General features: G+C 37.0%; 2 protein-coding genes across 2 annotated transcripts in view; both read right to left on the bottom strand.

Moving 5' to 3' along the window:
• Positions 1-3,647: 3,647 nt before the first annotated feature.
• Positions 3,648-8,017, bottom strand: LOC115925522 (FAD synthase-like). Its single transcript, XM_030989552.1, has 4 exons — positions 7,910-8,017; positions 5,718-5,819; positions 4,247-4,368; positions 3,648-3,808 (listed from the first exon to the last, which is right to left on the bottom strand). The coding sequence occupies exons 1-4, from the start codon at positions 7,987-7,989 to the stop codon at positions 3,663-3,665; spliced, it is 450 nt and encodes a 149-aa protein (XP_030845412.1). The 5' UTR covers positions 7,990-8,017; the 3' UTR covers positions 3,648-3,662.
• A 1,154-nt stretch (positions 8,018-9,171) lies between these two features.
• LOC100892036 (FAD synthase) overlaps positions 9,172-21,338 on the bottom strand; it is a 28,110-nt gene continuing 15,943 nt past the window's right edge. The window contains exons 5-8 of the mRNA XM_030988871.1: positions 13,187-13,327; positions 11,382-11,533; positions 10,109-10,197; positions 9,172-9,389 (exon numbers count right to left, since the gene is read on the bottom strand). Of these exons, the coding sequence (XP_030844731.1) occupies positions 9,172-9,389; positions 10,109-10,197; positions 11,382-11,533; positions 13,187-13,327 (600 nt within the window). The remainder of the gene's footprint in view (positions 9,390-10,108; positions 10,198-11,381; positions 11,534-13,186; positions 13,328-21,338) is intronic.

Below are 21,338 nucleotides of genomic sequence, written 5' to 3'. Positions count from 1 at the left end.
TTGAGACAGAAAATGTTTTTCCGCTCTCCTGAAAATTCATGATTTTTGAGATACGAGGTTTTGTCATCCCATCAACGTTTTGTTTTTCTCGTTAAAACTTGGACAGAGCCTTGCAGCTCTGCGTGAGAGATAATGATATTATATTGCAGCTGTACTCTTCATCATCTTACGTAATAGTGTAAAAAAACTCTTACTGGGGCTCTACCTGAAAGGAAATGAGAAGTAGGAAATATGTGTTTTACTTGTTTTAAGATATTTACATGTCCAAAAGTCACTTATAATTTAGATGGAGACCAAAATGAAAGTTCGAACAAAGCAAAATGACCCAGAATTGGCGATAAAACAACAATTTTAACTGAAAATTAGCACTCTTTCTCCCTCTCTATCACCCCGCCAAGGTCTCGGCAGGGGGATTACATTATCTAGCGCTAGTGTTTACTTTAGGCTTAGCTCTAGGAGAAGTGAAAGTCAAATGGGGGTTTCAATTTTAAACGACGAGTTTTCGTCATGCCAAGCAATATTGTGCATGCCTAATGTTTGCATTGTCTTAGCAACAAGATCAACTTCAAATAACTCTACAATCATTTATTTGTTTTATATTCATAGATATCTTTAATCAATATTCTACACTGATAATATTTTCTTCATACAAAGGTAACCAAAAATACTTGAAAAATATTGCATGAACACTTTCATACATAGTATTACTTTCTTGTATATTACATTTCGTTTTCATAAAACTTATCTTCACTTACGACTACTACCGTTACATGGCATGAAAGTACTCTCAGAGACTTCTTCAAATTTTCACATGGAAGGGGATCGTATAAAATAACAGCCAATTTCATTATTAGCTATAAAAATAGTGCATTGAATGAACAAAATAGTGTATTGAATGAACAAAGACATTGAATGATCAAAATAGTGTATTGAATGAACAAAAACATCATTGAATGATCAATTTAGTGATGGTAAGATACCACATGCATGATTGAGATGAGACATGAAAAAATGTGCTCCACAAATTTCTTCTGTTGCCTGTATATGAAATGCTTTGTAACAAAGTTAAATGAAAAATCACACACTTATAACTGCCCCAAAATTAATGATGAGTTCTATAGCATAACAAAAATGGAAAAAAAAGGCATTTGAAACGGGAGGGTGGTGAGACGTAGGGAGAGAAAGATTCTGATGAGGAAAGAGATCAAAAGTGAGAGACAGACATGGCCAGAGAAAGAGAAGTATAGAGTAAAATGGAAAAAGATAGCAGGGAGAAAAGAGTAATAGAGACAATGACAGAATACACCAATGGAAAGAGGGAGAGTAAAGTGACTTGACATGAAAAAAAACAGGATTGTAAAAGAGATAAGAGCTCTAAAACTTTCACCAGCACCTACCACCCTTCTCACTCTCAACGGATGACATATTAATCATTGCTCATATGACCACTAATAAATGTTATCAAATGAAGACTTATTTCATAGGAAAGATTGGGGACAAATTGATTATGTATCTGGGTAAATGATTCTATGATTTACTTGCCTGACGAGGCAAGTGGTAAAATAAAAAATAAAATGATTATGGGAAAGGGAAAGCAAAAGAGGCAATAAACCAGTGTACGTTGAACCATTTTATACACAGAACAAAAAGATAATTTCACAATCATTTGGGGAGGTACTTCTTCCCCAACGCATTCAGAATGCAGGGAAGCCTGGGGGGGGGGGGGGGATGTTTGATACACTTCATAGACATACTATCTGAGGTATACTGTAATATGAATCTATACATACTTCCTAATATATGGTCCTTTTTATCACTCAAGAGCTCATCAGAAGTTGCCCAACCTAGCAACAGATGAATTGAACAGTTGCTTCGCATGGAATACGGGAAGACACATGCATAAATTTGAATATGTTAGTACATGTAATCCCATAATTAATGGGTTTTTTTTAACCTGATACATCTCAAGATATATACTTGTTCTGATGATCTGAAAGTTCATGTATCACATCCAAAAGGAAAATTTACTTATACTTGTGTCTTCAAAGATGGACTTCTCCTTGCACATAGTAATTGTTGCTAGGTTGGGCAACCTGTAACAGTTTCAATGTCTGGAGTTCAGACATCTTCCTCAGACGTGAATTGGCAGTCTGAAGGAAGATGAGGAAGTTGTCTGAACTCTAGACATCAAAACTGTTACAGTTAAGCCCCACTGCACTACTTATAGCTAAATGCACCCTCTATATAGCAAACCATGCCTAATTGGTGACCATTATCCTCTTTTTCTTATGTTAATTGAGAGCTGATTTGATGAGATAACCACCTATCAGTGACCTTGCAGGGTGGTCTAATCCCTTCTGTAAACTAGTACAGATGGGCTTTAAATCTTTCATTTTGGATGTGATACAAGAACTTTCAAATCGTTATTACAACCATCTTGATGAATTGTAACTGTTTCATAAGATACTTGTTCTGTCTAAATCACTAGGAGCCCATCATCATTTGGGAGAGAACGGTTTTCTTCCGGACCTCTCTTGTTCCTCTTCTACCAGTTTGTGGGCCGGATGGTGCTTAATCTCGCCCCTCTCGGTGGTGTACATCAGGGCAGGGTTAGCTGAAGTGGTGGAAACACTGCCAAGGGAGGTGTAGCTATCAGAGGGAGAGGGAGATTGAAAACAAATGAAAAGTTGATTATGGGGGTTGTATTGATAGCTGGTTAACAGAGTCTGCAAATACAGAATAGCATGTATAACTAAATATAGAATAATTATAATAATAATAATCTTTTAAAGTCCACTTCAAATTTTATTAAACCGAAATGGAAATTCTTTATGCCCAATTGATTGTGAGCCCGGCAGCCACTGAGCAGCGCCAGATTGACCTGCAACCCATCACTTATGCCAGTACTTGATGTCTGACTGCACAGTGCCTCAATAAAGCTACCTTATAAGTTCAATCAAAGCTCTCTAACTGGTCTTCTATGAGAAAATAATAGGGGAGAGGGGAGAGGTGGTGTGGGGAGAGCATTGTCCGTTTCAATGTTCCCCCCAAATTTTAAAAACAAATATCATTTACCACTCATCTGAACCCTATTCCAACTGGGCTTTTTTGAAAGGTTATTTAATTTCTTGCCTAAGTACAAACACACAATTAAAACAATAACGCAAAGGTTGTGTTCTACAAAATCAGTTTAACCTGATACAAGGACTAAAGTCAGCATAAGCAAAGGAAAACCTTAGATCTTGGACAGAGCTTATACCCAGCAAAATTTTAGGATACAGACATATTTTTAGTATGATAGTATAATATATAAGTATAATAAGAATTCCTCACCCTTAATCCATTGATGAACTTTATTTTAGACTGAGCTTACACCCAGCATTGGATTTAAATTTTAGAATACAGACCAAAGTAAACAATATCTGAAACTAAAGCACGTTTTCAACACAACATCCTAAATTTGAGCAAGGTTTGCTGTTACACCATGTATTCTTAAGAGATAGAGCACGAGTGGGCCCTTTTCAGGGCTAACGAGCTCTGTCAAAAGAATGCGTGGTGTAACTGCAAACCCTGCTCAGTGATATCATCACCATGGAAGCCTTTACAGATTACATAATATCATATCATAAAGGAATGTATAGAACAATAACGACCTCCTTTCCTCACCCTTTGTCGTAGAGCCTGCAGTAAGGCACAAATAGGCGTCGTAGGAAGACCCAGACATCATGATAGCTCCAGAACAGCATAGGGTTGACCCGCATTAGCTCCGGCCAACCCTCATCGGTCGGGGAGAAGTTACTCAGGCTCGCTGTAAGAAAAAGGGAAATGATATGATCTGATGACTCACAGCATTTATATGGCACTGTATTTCTGTTTTAACCCTCTGCTTACGGGAACCTGGTGGTCCCTGTGTTAAGCCTATGACACCTATACAATTCAGTAGTCAACAGGTTAATACAAAAAACATTTAAAGGTGGGGGGCAATGCCAATGAAGTCAGTGTTTGTACATCTGCCTTGGTGAAATATAACATCGGTCAAGAAAATTCATATAAATGTATTTGTTATAATTAACTCTGGAGCATCTGTTATAAGTGAGATATTTGCAATATTGATGTACTAAAATGATATACGAGTCAATTTTATAGACACATTAAGAAGACCAGGAAAGAAGGGCATGAGGGCAATGGTGTGATATGCATTCACTACAACCAGAAAGTTGCAGAAAATCCACTTCTTTTTTTTTACCGGAATGTGGGTCAGTCTGTCTCGTTCCCATTAAGACAGCTTTGATTGACGGGTTACTCTTCTTCAATTCCCATAATGCATCTTTTATCCGCCCCTGTATCAAAATGGTCTTCAGGTTGTACCTGTAAGGAAAGATATGTTGAAGCAAGTTTAAAGAGAAGGTTGAGTTCTGGGAAGAGGTGAAAAATAATTTGTGAGCATTATTGTTATTACGGTAGGCAAGTGCGAAAGAACATCAGTTCAAAAATGTTCCCTGGAAAACATGGCTCTTCAAAATGCCTTAATATTCTAAATATGGCACGTAACAGCATAAAAATCGGGATAGATTTTAATGCCATATGTTTGTGTAGTCCCATATACATATGTCTGTGTACAGTGCTTGTTAGTTTACCAAGACTGGGCCAAATTTCTTATCATTTTGATGAATCCAGATCATTGCAGTACACACCAATATGCTAGATGATCAACCTTTCCTGATCGATCCCACACCGTTTCTTTCATAATGCAATCGCATGACCTAAACTCAACTTTATCTTTAAATGCATTTTTAATAAGGGAAACAAACATTAGTTGTTAGATGTATAAATTAATTATATTGTTCATATATGATATTATCATTCTCATCAAACGTAAGAATATAACATAAACAAATTAACCGAGGACAAAATACACATAGTGACAGAAAATAATTAACTCAATTAATCTTTGCATTTTGCAGTCAACATGACATCAGTAATCAACTTTTATCTTTGCCAAAGAAATCTTTTCAATGAATATTGAAATTTAAAGTTAACACAGATTCAATTATTTACTGTGGTAAGAGTAAACTCAGACCAACTTATTGTAAGTTATATTTCTTTTTTGAGCACATCTCTTTCCATATTCATTCATTCATTTCTGTTATATCTTTCTGTATTTGTACCACAGTACATGAGGAAAATATAGGTTGTTCTCCTGTTATGGGATTAGATCTTGGTTGTTTGGGAGGAGGGCAGTTTCTACATTAACTCTCTTGCAAGCCTCTTCCTTTCAAACGTTCCTCTCTCTTTCACTCTCTCTCTCTCTCTCTCTCTCTCTTACTAATCTCTCCCATCTTTCTCTATTTCTTCCTTTCTACAATGTACCTCTTTTATGGCTGCCTTTCTTTCTTTTTTTTTTTTTTTCTTTTTTTTTTTGGGGGGGGGGGGGGGTGTGTTTCATCCTTCCTTACTTTCCTTTCCCCTATCCACCTCTCCTTCCTTTCTTCTCTCACAATAGGGAATCTTAGAATTGCGTTGACTGATACGTGTGACGTCCATTTAAGGCAGTGCATTAAAAGGACGTCGATCGTAGCAATCCACGTTGTCGTTGACGTTGTGCAAATCTAAAAGTCCCTAATGCCTACCCCCTTCCTCCCTCCTCTTTCTCTCTCTCTCTCTGCCTAAATCAAAATATAAATAGAGACATTGATTACCCAACCAGTTAAGCTCACCTTTTTACCGACTCGTCTACAAACTCATCCACTTCCTTGAATGTACCGTGAGGGTGCTGTATGTACAAGACCTGTAACTGGCCTTTGTAATCCGGGTATTTCCTAATGCATAGTGGAAAAAATGACCAAAAGGTAAATTAAACAACTGGGCTCCGTCTTATAAAGAGTTCTCTAATAAAACAGAAGTTTGCAGTAACTTATCTCTCAATACACAGTTGTGATTGATGTCAAAACGCAAATAAGTTATTATTTAAAGGGCCCATGACATTGAAATACATGTGTATTCCTGTTGGTGTGCGGTCCTACGTACATCTCATATTTTGATATGTAAACTTCTGAATTTGTTTCATAGATTTTGAAATATTTGTTGAAATATTTGTTTTTCAAACTTGCTATTAAGCTCTACCCCAAAACCCTCTATCTCATTCCCCTTGTGGCATCATCTGTCAGTCATCAATGAGCAAACTTGAGAAAGTGATATGTATCTTTGCCGAAGTCCACCACCTGTTACAATATGTAATACAATAGCAACATACAAGTTGCTATGTCAGACATGCTGTAGCATCACCAGGAAGACAAAGGCAATGATGTATTGTACATATGTATGGAAGCATGCAATTCTATTATGAACGTGTGCTAAGCTGGGGGAAATTACATACCATTGTATATTCTAGAATATTAGTTTAGTCTGACATGTCTGACATTATGATGCTATTGTTTTTCGATGCCATGGGCCCTTTAACCCTATTTTAACTGGGCTATTTCAGACCAGGTTTTTACTGGGGGGGGGGGGGGTCAATTTGACCCCCCCTAAGATCTCGGCCGTTTCACTGCCGATCGCCGCGAAAATTTGCATACATGTCAAGTGAAGTGTATAGAATATATATATATATATATATGTATATATATACTATGGTAATTTCAATTTTTTGAAAAATTCACTCATTTGCATATTTATGGTAATTTATGCAAATAAGGTCATAAAATTCACATTTTTGCCCATAAATCATACATTATTTATATTTAAGCATACTTTTTCACTACATATATTTGTTAGACCATTTGGAATAATAATACAACACAAAAAATTGGAAGAGCCAGGTTATTCCTTATGTTATCTCTTGTTTTGATAATTTCTTATGTATTTCATTGTTTTTTTAACTTATGTATTTTATTGTTTTTGTTGTTTTATCTAATTTATAACTACAATTCAACTATTTTGCCCCCAAAACAAACACCTAAACTTTAAACAAGACTAAATAACCAATGTTTTATCTCTTTTTAGGAAAAATGACATTTCCGTATGTTTTGTACACAAATCACAAAAATGAGCGATTTTCGGGCTGACATGCGGAGACAAAAGGTCACGTGACTTTGTAACTATACGTCCGATTTTCGAAAAAATCGTTTTAAAAGATGCGTAAGACTCAAAAGAAAAAAGTCATGAAAGGAAAATTTTATATCTGCCGCGGTTTCGGATTAGTCGCGAAATTTCTACAGGGGGGGGTCAAATTGACCCCCCCCCCCCCCAGTTAACGTAGGGTTAATATCAACTCTTCATAAGAAGGGGCCCTGGACTGTATAAAAACAAAATAAATACTAGATATCTTTGTGAACATTCCACAAAAGACAACCTTTTTCTCGTATTCAATTGAAAACTTACAACAAACAACCATTCCTTTTGCAATTGCCAACACTTACACTTTTTTTTATTAACTGTTGAGAAACAAACATTAAAATTTGAAGGAAAAAAATTCATCAACCACCTTCGTACCTAAATTTTCAGTTAGATAGGTCAAATATGAATTTTTAATTCACTGACGTTACTAGCTATATGTCTTTTTGTATTTAGGATATGGCTTGACTTCCCCCTACATTTGGCTTGGTTAATAATGATAATAACAATAAATTTTCCTTATATAGCGCTTTTCATACGAGATTTACATCAAAGCGCTTTACAATATTGATGCAAGTAAAACTAAACAGAGTAATGACAAGAGAACAAATTTAAAGTGAAATTATCAAACATAAGATAACAAGGTAAGGTTACAATTTAAGAACTAGGTTGAATATGTCTCTTCCATTAGATAGGTTTTTAATTTTGATCTAAACAAAGTAATATCAGAGATGCAACGAATGGAGGCTGGAAGAGAATTCCACAAACGTGGAGCAGAGCATGAAGGTTACGTTACCTTTTAACAACAGCATGGAAGAGGTGTATAAGGGCCGTGCAATCTTTACCCCCATTAAATCCCGCACATATCTCATCCATCTTGTACTTCTCAAGTGCCTCCTCAATCACTATGTAAATGCATCAAAGAAAATGTGGTCAGATAATATGTAAAGTTTTGGGGAGGGTTTCACAAAGACTTAGAACGACTTTAAGTTGGACTTAACTATGGCAGGCCATTCATGCCACTAGCTGCTCTCAACATTATGATCTTTAGATAATATTGTTTCCTTCAATAATAAACTATCACAAAATGTGAATTCTGTGGATTTGGGACCATGATTTGTACGTCCCTTGAGAGACCAATGCCAGTAAATGGTAAGAGCAAACAGAGGCATGAATGGCCTGCGATAGTTAAGTCCAACTTAAAGTCGATCTTAGTCTTTCTGAAACACCCCCTGGTATAGTTTGAAAGTAATCTTTAAGCTCTCTCATTCATTTCATTCATATATTGTAACATATCATTAAAACAATTTACTTGCTTTTTTTTGTACTAGTACATACAATCGACACTACAGTATCTCAAGTTAAGAGAGGGTTATCAAGGCTTGAGTGTGCCTACAGAGTGTTACCATGCCAGGGGGGTGTTTCACAAAGATCCGAAGTCAAACTTAACTCTAAGTTGGGACTTAGAAAATATGGAGAGCCATTTGTAGCCTTAAAATCAAATATTTTCAAAAGCAAAAGTTTTAGTTTTTTTAGACTTTTTATAAATTCCACATCAAAAACATGAAATCTCCTTGAAAATAGAAAATATGAATGATTTGAATCAACATTTTATGCCTTTTGAAATATCTTTCAAAAAATATTTTCATAGATGATAATGGCCCTCCATAATTTTTTAAGTCCAACTTAGGATCTTTGTGAAACACCCCCCTGGTACTAATCCCTATTGTGCTTGGATATGTGTTATATCAAACTAGAAAGAAATTTAAATGTATAATCTTTCCCAGGCTTGATCGAGCAATGGTAGAGATGATCAGAGCTTAAATATTTTGTTAAGACTCCCTCTCTATTTTCCTTGTGTTGCTAATCATGTGAAATAACAATAATACCCAAGGGTGATAGTGAGCACTAAAAAAAATGGCATCTAAAATCGGGAAAATAGGGGTAAACCGGGGAGGGGGGGGGGGGGGGTGGGAAGAACCAAAAAATGGAGGAGAAAAAAAATGGGGAAGAAAAAATCAGGAAAAAATCAGGAAACCGATTTAAATCGGGTACCAATTATGAGGCCTGAATACCTTGAACTGCTACTGCGACTCTAGCTGATAACAGGTCCTCTGATCCCGTTGCACTGTCACTGGCAATGCAGGTGGCTGGACTACTTGTGCTGGATTCTAGTTGGGTAGTCCCAGGACTAGTTTGGTCCGTGAGAGATGCTAGGCTGTAGACGGCCTCCGGAGCCTTACCGATAGGGTCTAGCTCAAAGTTTACAATGTGCTCTATGGTCGGAAAGAAATGAGAATAATTTTTAAAAGGTGGCTTTATTATATAGCGCACATGTTCGTCACAGCTTGAGTTTCCTCGCACTTCATGATTATTACCTTGGTCAAAAGCGACGGCCAAATATGAAGTTCTCTAGCACATCAGGTACCGATTTACAGCTGGGTGAAGAGTTGAAATACGGGAATTAATGTCTTGCCAAAGAGCGTTAGTGCCAGGCTGTGATTTGAAACCTCGACCTTTGGATTGTGAGTCAAGTGAATGAACCATTATACCATGTCACCTCCACAGATTTAGAAATATGCTTGAGACACAATACAACACATTGATTAACATTATTCCAGCAAATTCACAATAAATGTCTGTTCTTGGTATGTATAGTCTGCTGAGAGCTGAATGGTGTTGAGTCATTCTTGTTTTAACGTTATTTCAACACCCTTTCCGGCTTTTATGCCTATGTTTATGTTGTATGAAACAAAGATACTTTCTGTATCATTATGGATAATAAAACTTGAATCTTGAATCTACTTTTTTAATTACATGAACAATTAAACACACATGTACATGCAGGCATACTATCACAATTTCGAAAAAAATGATATTCGGGCTATTGGTGTCATTCTATTTCGAAATAGAATGACACCTTTAGCCCGAATATCATTTTCCAATTTTTTTGTTGGATCAAGAGAAGTGAGCGAGCAAAGCACATTAGACTCACCTTGAGGTAGCAAAGAGAGAAGTTCACTATGGGCCTCGTTTAACGTCTCTTCATCTTCACATTCTAACGTCACCTTGACTGTGTAGTAACTTTGAAAAAAGTAACAATAAATAATAGTAATATACATTAATGAAGCCCATTGCATTTATTTTCGTAATGAGATGTGAGTTGGTCTAGCGGCACATTCACTTGGTCAGCTCTCTGTCTTGGCCTATAAACTGGCTCAGGCAACCCTGATTAGAAACTGAGTCACGTCTTTCCAATTGGTGACGTTAAAGGTCGGTCCCAGATGTAAATAATCATATCTAATGGATATGAGCTGTAAAAACCCAATTACACACACATTTCTTTCATTTGGTCAGAAATCCGTCAGGAGGGGTAATTTCCCCCCTAGCCCCTCTTTCAAATATGCTAGTGTGTATACCCATGGTAATATGATAATAATAATAAAAGTTGAGTCTTGTGTAGCGCTCATGTCTGGCACATTGCCACTAGTTGGCTAATAAATGTGAATAATCATCATCATTTAATTAAAGTTAGTATTTTCTGACTTTTGCAACATGATGACACCCCCTCCCTCTACTACTTCTTGTCTCAAGCATCCTCCTCATTTAGACCAACCATTCTGCTTTCGTTCTTCTCCATATCTTTCCATGAAATCGTCGGTCTATTCCCCTCTTATGCCATCCACTTCTATATCCCATCCACTTCTATATCCCATGCTCTTTTCACAGGTTCATCATCTTCCCTTCTCAACACATGACCCATCCATCTCAATCCACTTCTCTTTACCACTTCCACCATAGTTTCTTCCATACCCTTCTTTTCCATGAGCGCTCTTGTGTTCTTTCTTTCACACCACACATCTTCCATATCATGGCTCTTTCTGTTCTCCTCAAGATACCTTCTTCTACTGTCTTCACTGTATACCTTTTTCAATTCAATTCAATTCATTTTATTCTCACATACAAATTAAAAAAACAATCACAATAACATATACATTGAAAAAGAAAATAAAAAGTATAAAACAAAAATATGGTGGGACTAAATTTGCAAAGGCCATAGGCCTGTCAATGGCGACCCCATTACAAAAAAAATATGATATATGTGTATGTATATGTAACAAACAAGAAAAAACAAAAACAAAAACAAAAAACCTGACTTAAAAAATATTATTTAAAAATGCACAACAACTAGTAATATCAAATGGGATTCTTCAAAAATGGCATTATTTACATTATACCCATGGTAATATATGAGATTAACCCCTTACCTGTGGCTAAGCTTTGGATAAGACCCAAGATGTACTTTTCCATTGTACTTGGCATTGAACTGGTTAAGGTATGGAGCTATGGCTATCTCATGTGTGCCGACGTAAATCTCTCGAAGATGGAAGTGGACAGGAGATCCTTGGAATAATTTCTCCTGTGAGAAGTAAAAGAAATTTTAAGAATATTAATAATAAAAATAATAAAAATAATATTAATGATAATAATCAAAATAATGATAATGAAGGTAATCAAATTAGTAAAAAAAACACCAACAATAGTGGGTTTTTGTATAGCACTCAAGCAATTCCAAGGAATTAATGCTCGTCAGGTACCCATTTACCTTACCTGGGTCAATAATGGTCAATGTAGATCAATATCTTGCTAAGCAACAAATATTTATTGATATAGATTTGTGTCATAGATTTTATTTTGTCTCACAGCAATTTGAGGAGGTTCAGCCTTTATTATGTAGGCCAATATTTTAATGTACACATATTTTCGCAGATGACAGTGAGTCTGCTATTTTTGCAAGTATTTGTGTTTGGGATAATTAACACAGGCTACTTGCAACAAATGCTCACACAGCGCATTTCCTTGTGTTCTTAAATTCACAATCCTCCGAAAAATTGGGAAATGTGAGAAAATAAAACCTCCATTACAATTAAGAGTTATAACAAGGGAAACGCTCTCGGCGGTCTCGCCTGCATAACGCAATTCAATATGATAAACCAGAACGTCAATGACGTAGCGCTCATCCGCATCTCACAACAACAAATATCGTAAATTTTAGGTGGTACACTTTTGAACTGGTCAAAAAATAGAAATTTGATGCCCTGGAAGGGACATAATTTCATTTCATTTGCATAAAGTACCATAAATAATCAATGGAGCAAAATCTCACAATTCTGTGTAGAAGTTTATTGTTCCAAATTTAGCTCTACCAGATAAGGCAAAATCGGTCAAGAAATGAGGGAAAAGAAGCAATTTTTGTTATTTTTGGAATAAATTTGCATAAATTACCATAATTAATTAATGGAGAACAATTTCAAAATTCTGTGTAGAAGTTTAGTGTACCAAAGTTAGCTCTACGATATAAAGCAAACCAAATCAAAATCGGTCGAGAAATGAAGGAGAAGAAGCCTTTTTTGTGATTTCGAATAAATTTGCATAAACTAGCATAGCATAGATAATGAATTTCACGATTCTGTGTAGAAATTTTAAATCCCCTCCTAGCCCTATCATATGAAACAATCAGAATCAAAATCGGTTGAAAAATAACGAAGAAGAAGCATTTTGAAAATCTTAATGTTGATGCCACAACAAAGTCTAAGTTTGTTGACCTTAAATGGCCTTTGACCTTAACTTAGTGACCTGAAATTCTACTCACAGGATCGGGGAGACTCGATAACCCTATAGTCCAAGTTTCATTGATCAAGAACTTATACTTTCAAAATTATATCAAAAATTCAAAAACTTAACCTTAGGTTAAGTTTTCGATGATGATGCTACAACATAGTCCAAGTCTGTTGACCTGAAATGACCTTTGACCTTGACTTTGTGATCTGAAATTCTACTCACATGATTGGGGATACTTGATTACCCTATAGTCAAAGTTTCATTGACTAAGAACTTATACTTTAAAAATTATACCAAAAATTCAAAAACTTAACCTTAGGTTTAGTTTTTGATGTTGACGCCGTCGCCGTCGCCGTCGCCGTCGCCGCCGCCGTCACCGGAAAAGCGGCGCCTATGTCTCGCTTTTTGCTACGCAGGCGAGACAAAAATGACATAAGAGTCAATGACGAACCTTGAGTGAGAGGAAAGCGCCCTCTAGGAGCTTTGGAATGCCAGGGAAGATGTAGACATTCTTGACCGAGATGATTGGGTACAGCATCTTCTGCCCTGTCTTGAGGTTGGTACCGAACGTCAGGGTCGAAGACTTCGGAACCTGGTATACGGAGAGAGTTTAATTGTTGACTGTTTATAACACTCGAACTAATTTGCGATCTGCAGGCAAATACCTGCTTGAGAGTCCTCGAACACGCTCTCATCTATGTGATCGTTCATTTACTGTCTGTGCATCAAGATTATGGAATTCTCTTCCCCAAATTCTTTGCTCTTGTCACCAGTTATCCACTTTCAGAACTCAACTAAAGACACACCTATTTCAGATTGCTTACAATTAGTCACTGCTTTTTTGTCTTTCCCAACTAGAATCATGAACAGACATTTTGGTAGTTTTTCAGTCTCATCAGTGCCTTTGATTAGGCAACTAGATATTGGCACTTTATATATACCTAGATTGGAATTGGTAGAATTGTATTAATAGCATTAAAGATGCATTTGGGCACACAGTGTTATAAACCCACTACACACAACATGATCACATTTTTGGAATAAGCAATAACATTGCCTGCACATATAAAAGTGTCAACTTGAAATTTGAGGAAAGCTTGTATCAATTCAGTGCGTCATTTTGACACTGCACAAATAAATGAGCTTTAGGTCTGTGACCACTGTGGTGTATTGAGACACGAAATGACAAAGCAGCTACACTCTGATATCGGCCATATTGAAGACAGTCTTTATTATCCAACAACAGATGGCAGTATAACAGTTGGCGAGGTGGCATAACACCATGTACACTACACTCCTCCCCCACTAAAAAAAATAAGAGGTTAACTGTACTTCCATTGAAACATACATATGTGAAGCAACCTCTTTTTTTAATATCACAAAATTTCCATAAAATAACAAAATCAGCAAATCAGCCCACCTTATGCCAAATAACTGACGACGTTAAATTTTGCTATCAAAATATATGTTGAGTAATTTCCAAAAAGAATTTGATGTTCCATAAAGTAGAAACAAAACACTTTGCTGTGAGTGTGACCCTATTCTAGTAACAAGTGCATTTGCAAACCGTTTTCTATGATTCTAATTCTTCTTCATTACTGAACATTCATGTAACAAAACTAATGGGTTTAGGCTGACATGTAAGACCAGCAATAAACTGAGTTACCCTTATTCAATTGTGTTGTTTGTTTTAACTTCTACAATCATCATGCAAATGTTATATGCATACCGCATACAGTATCTTAATACAAGAAACAATTAATGTTCACTGTTCACCTTTCTCAAAACTTTGGAGAATGTGGCAGAACCATAATATACCAAACTGGTACATAAAATATAAACATAATATATGGAATGAACTTACATTCCTTCTTACATATTTTCTACCAAACGATCTGGTTTCTTTCTCTTTCTGTCTGGGTACCTTCTAACATTGCTTTCTTCATCATGTCGTTCGTTTACCTCTACCCTCTCTTCCTGAAGGTCATCTTGACCTCGACTCTGACCTTGACCACTAGTACCACTCAATGTACTAGGCTCTACTGGTGACTTGCTAGTCTCCCTTCCAGACACAGACTCATTTGGTACAACAGACCTTGGCAATCCAGACAATTTTGTGCCCGAATTTAAGTGGTCTTGGTTAACAGAGACCCTTTCCTCCTGCTCTAACCTTTCTGGACCTCTTTCCAACAAATGATCAACGTGGCACTGACGTAGTCTTCCTCCAATCCTAACAAGGTATGAATAAAAACCTAGCCTTTTCACAATCACTCCAAGAACATAACGTTCCTTCCCACCTCTATGGTTTTTTACCATGACTTGTTCACCTGATTCAAATTGTCTCAGTTTCATGCCTGGAGTATCATGATACTGTCTCGTTTTTTCTTGTTTTTGTGTCACCCTGGTATTCAAATCTGGCTTAAGCAAACTAAACCTTGTCCTTGGAGCGAATTTGAACACTAATTCGTACGGAGAAACTCCCGTAACAGTTTGAGGGGTTGTTCTATATGAGAACAAGAAATTATCTAACCTGTGTCGAATTGACACATGGGGGTTTCTTCCCAACTTATCACTCAGAAAATACTTCTGCAATGTTCTTTTCACTATTTGAACAGTTCTCTCTGCTGCCCCATTCGAGGCTGGGTGATACGGTGGAACCAACACGTTTTACCCCATTTTTACTCAAGAAAACTTCCATTTCTTCTGAAGTAAATTGAGGACCATTATCGGACACTAGGGTTTCAGGTAAGCCGAAAACGGCGAACCAACTTCTCAAAGTCTCTATCGTCTTTGCACTAGTAGTGCTCGTCATCAACTCTACATTTACCCATTTACTATATGTGTCTACTAGCACCAAATAGTCCTTTCCTTCCAATTCAAAGAAATCTACATGTACACGTTCCCATGGTTTACGTGCATTTGACCACGGCACAAATGGTACTTTTGGGGGGTCATTTCTCATCCTGAGACATGCTTCACAACTTTGTGATAGTTTCTCTATGTCTGCATCTAACTTAGGATACCAAAAGTAACTCCTTGCAACAGCTTTCATTCTCACTATACCTGTGTGTTCCTGATGTAATTCTTCTAACAATCGTTCCCGGAACTTTGGGGGTATTATCACTCTCATTCCCCATAGTAAGCAACCTTGGTCTACTGATAGTTCATTTCTCCTATTGAAATACTCTTGTAACTTGTCTTCACCACAATGACTTGGCCACCCATTCATCACATGATACAACACCTTACTGAGCACCAAGTCCTTCCTAGTTTCTTCACTGATATCCTTTGCCGATAAAGGCATAGCATTCGTGTATGTGAAGTAGTTCACTGGTAATTCACTAGCCAAACGTGACTCCTTTTTGACAGGAAATCTAGACAAAACATCTGCGTTTGCATGTTCTGTGGACTTCCGATACTTGATTTCATACTGGTGAGCCATCAAAATCAATGCCCACCTCTGCAGCCTTGCAGCTGCCAGGGATGGAATCCCTTTCTTAGATCCAAAGATGATAGTCAGGGCTTGGTGATCAGTTAACAACGTAAACTTCCTACCGTACAAATACTTGTGAAACTTGGTAACCCCATAGATGATAGCCAAAGACTCCTTTTCAATCTGTGAATAGTTTTGCTCTGATTTGGTAAGGGTACGTGATGCATAAGCTACCGGTCTTTCTTCTCCATCTTCCATGAGATGAGACAACACTACTCCTAACCCATACGGGGATGCATCACAAGCCAAAACCAACGGTTTCTTCGGATCATAATGCGTCAATACTACATCACTTGACAACACTTCTTTTACCTTCTCAAAAGCAGTTTGACACTCAGTGGTCCAATTCCACTCGACATCATCTCTGAGCAATTGGTACAATGATGCAAATGTACTAGCTAAATTTGGCACAAACTTAGCATAATACACCACAATGCCTATGAAAGTTCTCAACTCATCTTTGTTCTCTGGTCTCTTTGCATCACAGATTCCTTCTACCTTCTCCTTTGTAGGATGAACACCCTTACTATCAATTTCATGCCCTAGGTATATTACTCTAGAAACCATAAAGGAACACTTTTCCTTCTTCGCCTTGACACCATACTCTTGGAGCCTCCCTAACACCTCATTCAGTGTTTTGATATGATCTTCCTCATTTTCGCTACTAATCAATATGTCATCTAGGTAGCAGCACACTCCCTTCATACCACCTAAGATTCGATCCATAACACTTTGAAACACTGCCGGAGCAGTCGATACCCCAAATGGCAATCTTTCATACTGATACAGCCCTTTGTGTGTATGAATTGTAAGTAACTCCTTACTCTGGTCAGTCAATTCTAACTGCAAGTAAGCATTTGACAAATCAATCTTACTGAATACCTTGCCACCAGCTAGATTAGCAAACAGATCTTCACAGGTAGGTAATGGGTAAACATCTTCCTCTAATACCTTGTTAACTGTTTGCTTATAGTCACCACATAATCTGACTGACCCATCAGACTTTGGAACAGTAACTATTGGGGCCGCCCATCTACTGTTCTTCACTTTCTTTATCACCCCTGCTTTTCCTAGCCTATCCAACTCCTTCTCGACAACTTCTAACTGGGCATAAGGAACTGGTCTAGCTTTACAAAAGGTAGGTTGCACCTCCTCTTTCACTTTTACCTCTGCCTTGAAATCCCTAATCTTATCACCTGGACCACTTGGTCTGAACACATCTTCATGATGTTTCAACACTTCTTGAAGATCTGGGGTTTTTGAAGTAAGCCCTATCTCAAACAACTCTCCCCAATCTATCCTGATTCTTCTCAACCAATTCCTACCCATCAGGGCGACATTGTCACCTGATACAACTACCAATGGTAAGTAATATGCAGAATTTCTGTACTGTACTCTCACTTGTATCCTACCTAAAACTGGTATTTGTATTCTACCATAGCAAGTTAGTTTCATACTTGACCTTTGCAGTGGAATGTGACCTAGAGAATTGTTGTACTCTTTCTCTGAAATTACTGAAACAGCTGCTGCTGTATCTACAACAAATGGCACAACATGATCAGAAATATCAAATTCAACAATAGGAACTGAGTCTGAGTCCATACTAGTATCTTGTTCATCAACTGCGAACAATGTAGGATTGTCATCCTGGACTTCTGTGTCGATCAGATGTGTGTTCGATCTACTGTCCTTTTTTCCTTGACTTGTACTTTGCTGACTATACCCACGACCACGGCCTGGACCTGGACCTCTACCGCGTCCGTGCGATGGTTCGTTGGACTGTCCGCGACTTGCGTTCCATGGTTTCCCGCGTCCTTTGCTGTAACTGGAGCTTGATGTTGCATTTCTGCATGCCCTCTTCAGATGCCCTACTTTCCCGCAACTATAACAGGTCGTCTGCCGGTGGGGACAAGTAGCTGGTTGATGGAAACCTAAACATCGGTAACATTTGCTCTCCTGCTGGGGGGCCCTAGGTTGAGATCTTTCTAGACGATGCACTTCTGCTGAACGCTGACTGCTGCTTGACCCTTGCTGTAGTTTTAAGCTATCTGCATCTGCCAGCTCCATCGCAATTGCTGCGTCAACTGCAGCTTTCCAGGTTAGCTCATTTCCTTTGGCCAGGAGCTTCGCCTGCACCTTGTTACTTCGCAGACCTGCTACGAAAGTGTCTCGAAGGTTGGTATCTAGATGTTCCCCATACCCACAATGCCTTGCCAGCTTTTTCAGTTCAAGGATGTACTCTGTTATTGAGTCCTTTGCTCCTTGACGACATTGTCGGAACGCCAAACGGAGTGCAATCTGGTTCTTACTGGAACCATAATAGGTATCCAATACCTCATTCAATTCCTTGAAAGTTTTGGTGCTAGGGTCGTCTGGACAAAAGTGGTTGGACACCGTTTCGAACGCCTCAGGCCCAACTATGGCTAAGAAGACTATTACTTCGTCCCCTTCTGGTATCTTATTGGCTTTTTTCCATATCTGGAATCTTCTTACATAGTTCCCATACTCTTCTCTTTTGGGAAAATATTCCCCAATCTGGCCAATGAATCCCGGCCTCGCCATGCCGCACTGCAGATCATTCACTCAGTCATACAGTACACGTGCAGTAAATTACAAATGTCAACTTTCGATCAGGAATTAGTCTCACCACAATCGTTGAGTCGTAATCGAATGAAATGTAGGTTTCTACTACCCACGAGAACCGCAATTAGCTGTCCTTCCGATCCCGACGTCGGACTCCCTGAATCCCATCCTCGTCGCCAAAATATGTGGTGTATTGAGACACGAAATGACAAAGCAGCTACACTCTGATATCGGCCATATTGAAGACAGTCTTTATTATCCAACAACAGATGGCAGTATAACAGTTGGCGAGGTGGCATAACACCATGTACACTACAACCACATTCACTGTACTCATAGTCCTGAAATTTTGAAATGACAGCTGATATTTTGAAGACTGAAACTGCTAGAAGTATGGTATGGTATGGTATTTATTTCATTCTTCATAAAAAACATATACAATACATACAGAGTATTAAAAAAAAAAGAGAAATATATAAATACATGTAGAAGGGTAACATTACAGATAATATGAATACAATAAAAATAACAAGGAAACTAGTTAAGAAAGAAAATTTATGTCGAATGAGGGGTCAACAAAAAAGAGCATTTAGCCTTGTTAAACGTTGACCCCTAAACAAGTACGTAATTAACATAACATTAAGAAGAAAAAGAAAGCAGGTAGAAACAGTAAAACGGAAAAGGAAAACATTATACAAAAAAAGTAACATATACCGGTATATATACTATGATATTCAGGTTGTTGAGTACAAATTTGATAAAAACAATCGGAAGGAACGTTTAAAACTATTTAAGGAAGGTTGATTCTTTAGATGGTTTGGAATCGTGCTCCATAGATGAGGACCTTTATAAAAAATAATAAACTTTGAAATATTAGTTCTAACTTTTGGCAGATGGTATTCAACAGCATTACGTGTATTATAATTATGTATGTTACTATTTAAAATAAATTTTGATGTAATTGGAGATGGTAATAAGCCTCTAGAACACATAAACATAAATATTGCAATATTCAATCTATTAATGTCATAAACATTTAGGAGATTTAACTGGGAAAAGATTGGCAAAGTATGAGCATGATATGGTGAATTAGAAATTATTCTTATGGCTTTTTTCTGCAAAACAAATAGTTTAGTAATAAAATAATCATGATTGTTTGACCAAGCAATATTACAATAATTGACATGGGAGAAAATCAATGCATAATATAACATAACTAAAATATGTCTTGGAAAATGTCTCAAACGGTAAATAATGCCAACAGCTTTGGCAACACGATTGCATACGACACCAACGTGTTCATGCCATGTTAAAGATTCATCGATATGAACACCTAAAAATTTCACACAAGAAGTACGATTAATTTGATGACCATAAAAATTGATTGCAAAATTATCTTCAATACGTCGTTTAGTGAATACAATATATTGGGTTTTAGCAACATTCAAAACTAGTTTATTGTTGATCAACCATTCACTTAATTTATTTATTTCAGAATTGAATGAATCAACTAGCGTACGGAGATTATTATGAGACATGAACACGCTGGTATCGTCTGCAAATAATATAAAATGTAACAAATCAGATGAACTCACAATATCATTAATATAAATTAAAAAAAGTAAAGGACCAAGTATTGAACCCTGGGGCACTCCACAACGAATGGGCAAATATGAAGATTGTTGATTTTGAATAGAAACAAATTGTTGACGATTTGATAAATAATCTTTAAATAATTGCAAAAGAATTCCACGAATACCATAGGCCTCTAATTTACGTAACAAAATTACATGATCTAAAGTATCAAAGGCTTTACTTAAATCAAGAAATAAACCAATTGTGAACTGTCTAGAATCAATTGCATAAGAAACTTTATCAATGAAATTAAGAAGAGCAGTCGTTGTGGAGTGTCCCGTTCGGAAACCATGTTGATTTTCAGACAAAATAGTGCACGATGTTAAGAAAGTACTTAAACGCTTATATAAACACTTTTCAAAAATTTTAGAAAAAATAGGGAGGACAGAAATAGGCCGGTAATTATGTACATTAGTGCGATCACCACTTTTAAAAGCTGGAATAACTTTGGCTATTTTCATTTGATTAGGAAAAATACCAGTTGACAAACAAGAATTGAAAATAGAACAAAGAGGTACACAAATCAAATGTATAATTTTCTTGACAACAGTAATATTAATATCATCATAACCAGCACTGGTACCATTCTTCAAACAACGAACGATATCGATAATTTCTTTACATGATATAGGAGTAAAATATGCTGATTTGTCATTAACAAATACATTATCATTGTAGAAACTGTTGGAATATTGCACATTGTTTGTCAGATTGAAACCAATATTAACAAAATATTCATTAAAGCTTTTAGAGATATCTTCTTTGTTTGTAATTGTGGAACCATTTACATCAATTTTTTCAACACAATGTTTGACAGATTTCGTACCAAGTTCTCCATTAATAGTCTTCCAAATTAGTCTAATATCACCCTTATCATGATTAAATTTATCCT

The sequence above is a fragment of the Strongylocentrotus purpuratus genome, unplaced genomic scaffold (genome assembly GCF_000002235.5).
Source record: "Strongylocentrotus purpuratus isolate Spur 01 unplaced genomic scaffold, Spur_5.0 spur5_scaffold_18, whole genome shotgun sequence".
In the NCBI taxonomy this organism is placed as follows: Eukaryota; Metazoa; Echinodermata; class Echinoidea; order Camarodonta; family Strongylocentrotidae; genus Strongylocentrotus; species Strongylocentrotus purpuratus.
Note: the sequence above shows the minus strand (reverse complement) of the source record. Positions and strands in the feature narration are given on the sequence as shown.

Excerpts from the sequence above, each read along its gene's own strand:
- LOC115925522 (XM_030989552.1), bottom strand. The coding sequence starts at position 7,989 with ATGGATGAGATATGTGCGGGATTTAATGGGGGTAAAGATTGCACGGCC. Across the intron at positions 5,820-7,909 it reads TTCCATGCTGTTGTTAAAAG|GAAATACCCGGATTACAAAG; the intron begins GTAACGTAACCT and ends ACTATGCATTAG. Across the intron at positions 3,809-4,246 it reads ACAGACTGACCCACATTCCG|CGAGCCTGAGTAACTTCTCC; the intron begins GTAAAAAAAAAG and ends TTTTTCTTACAG.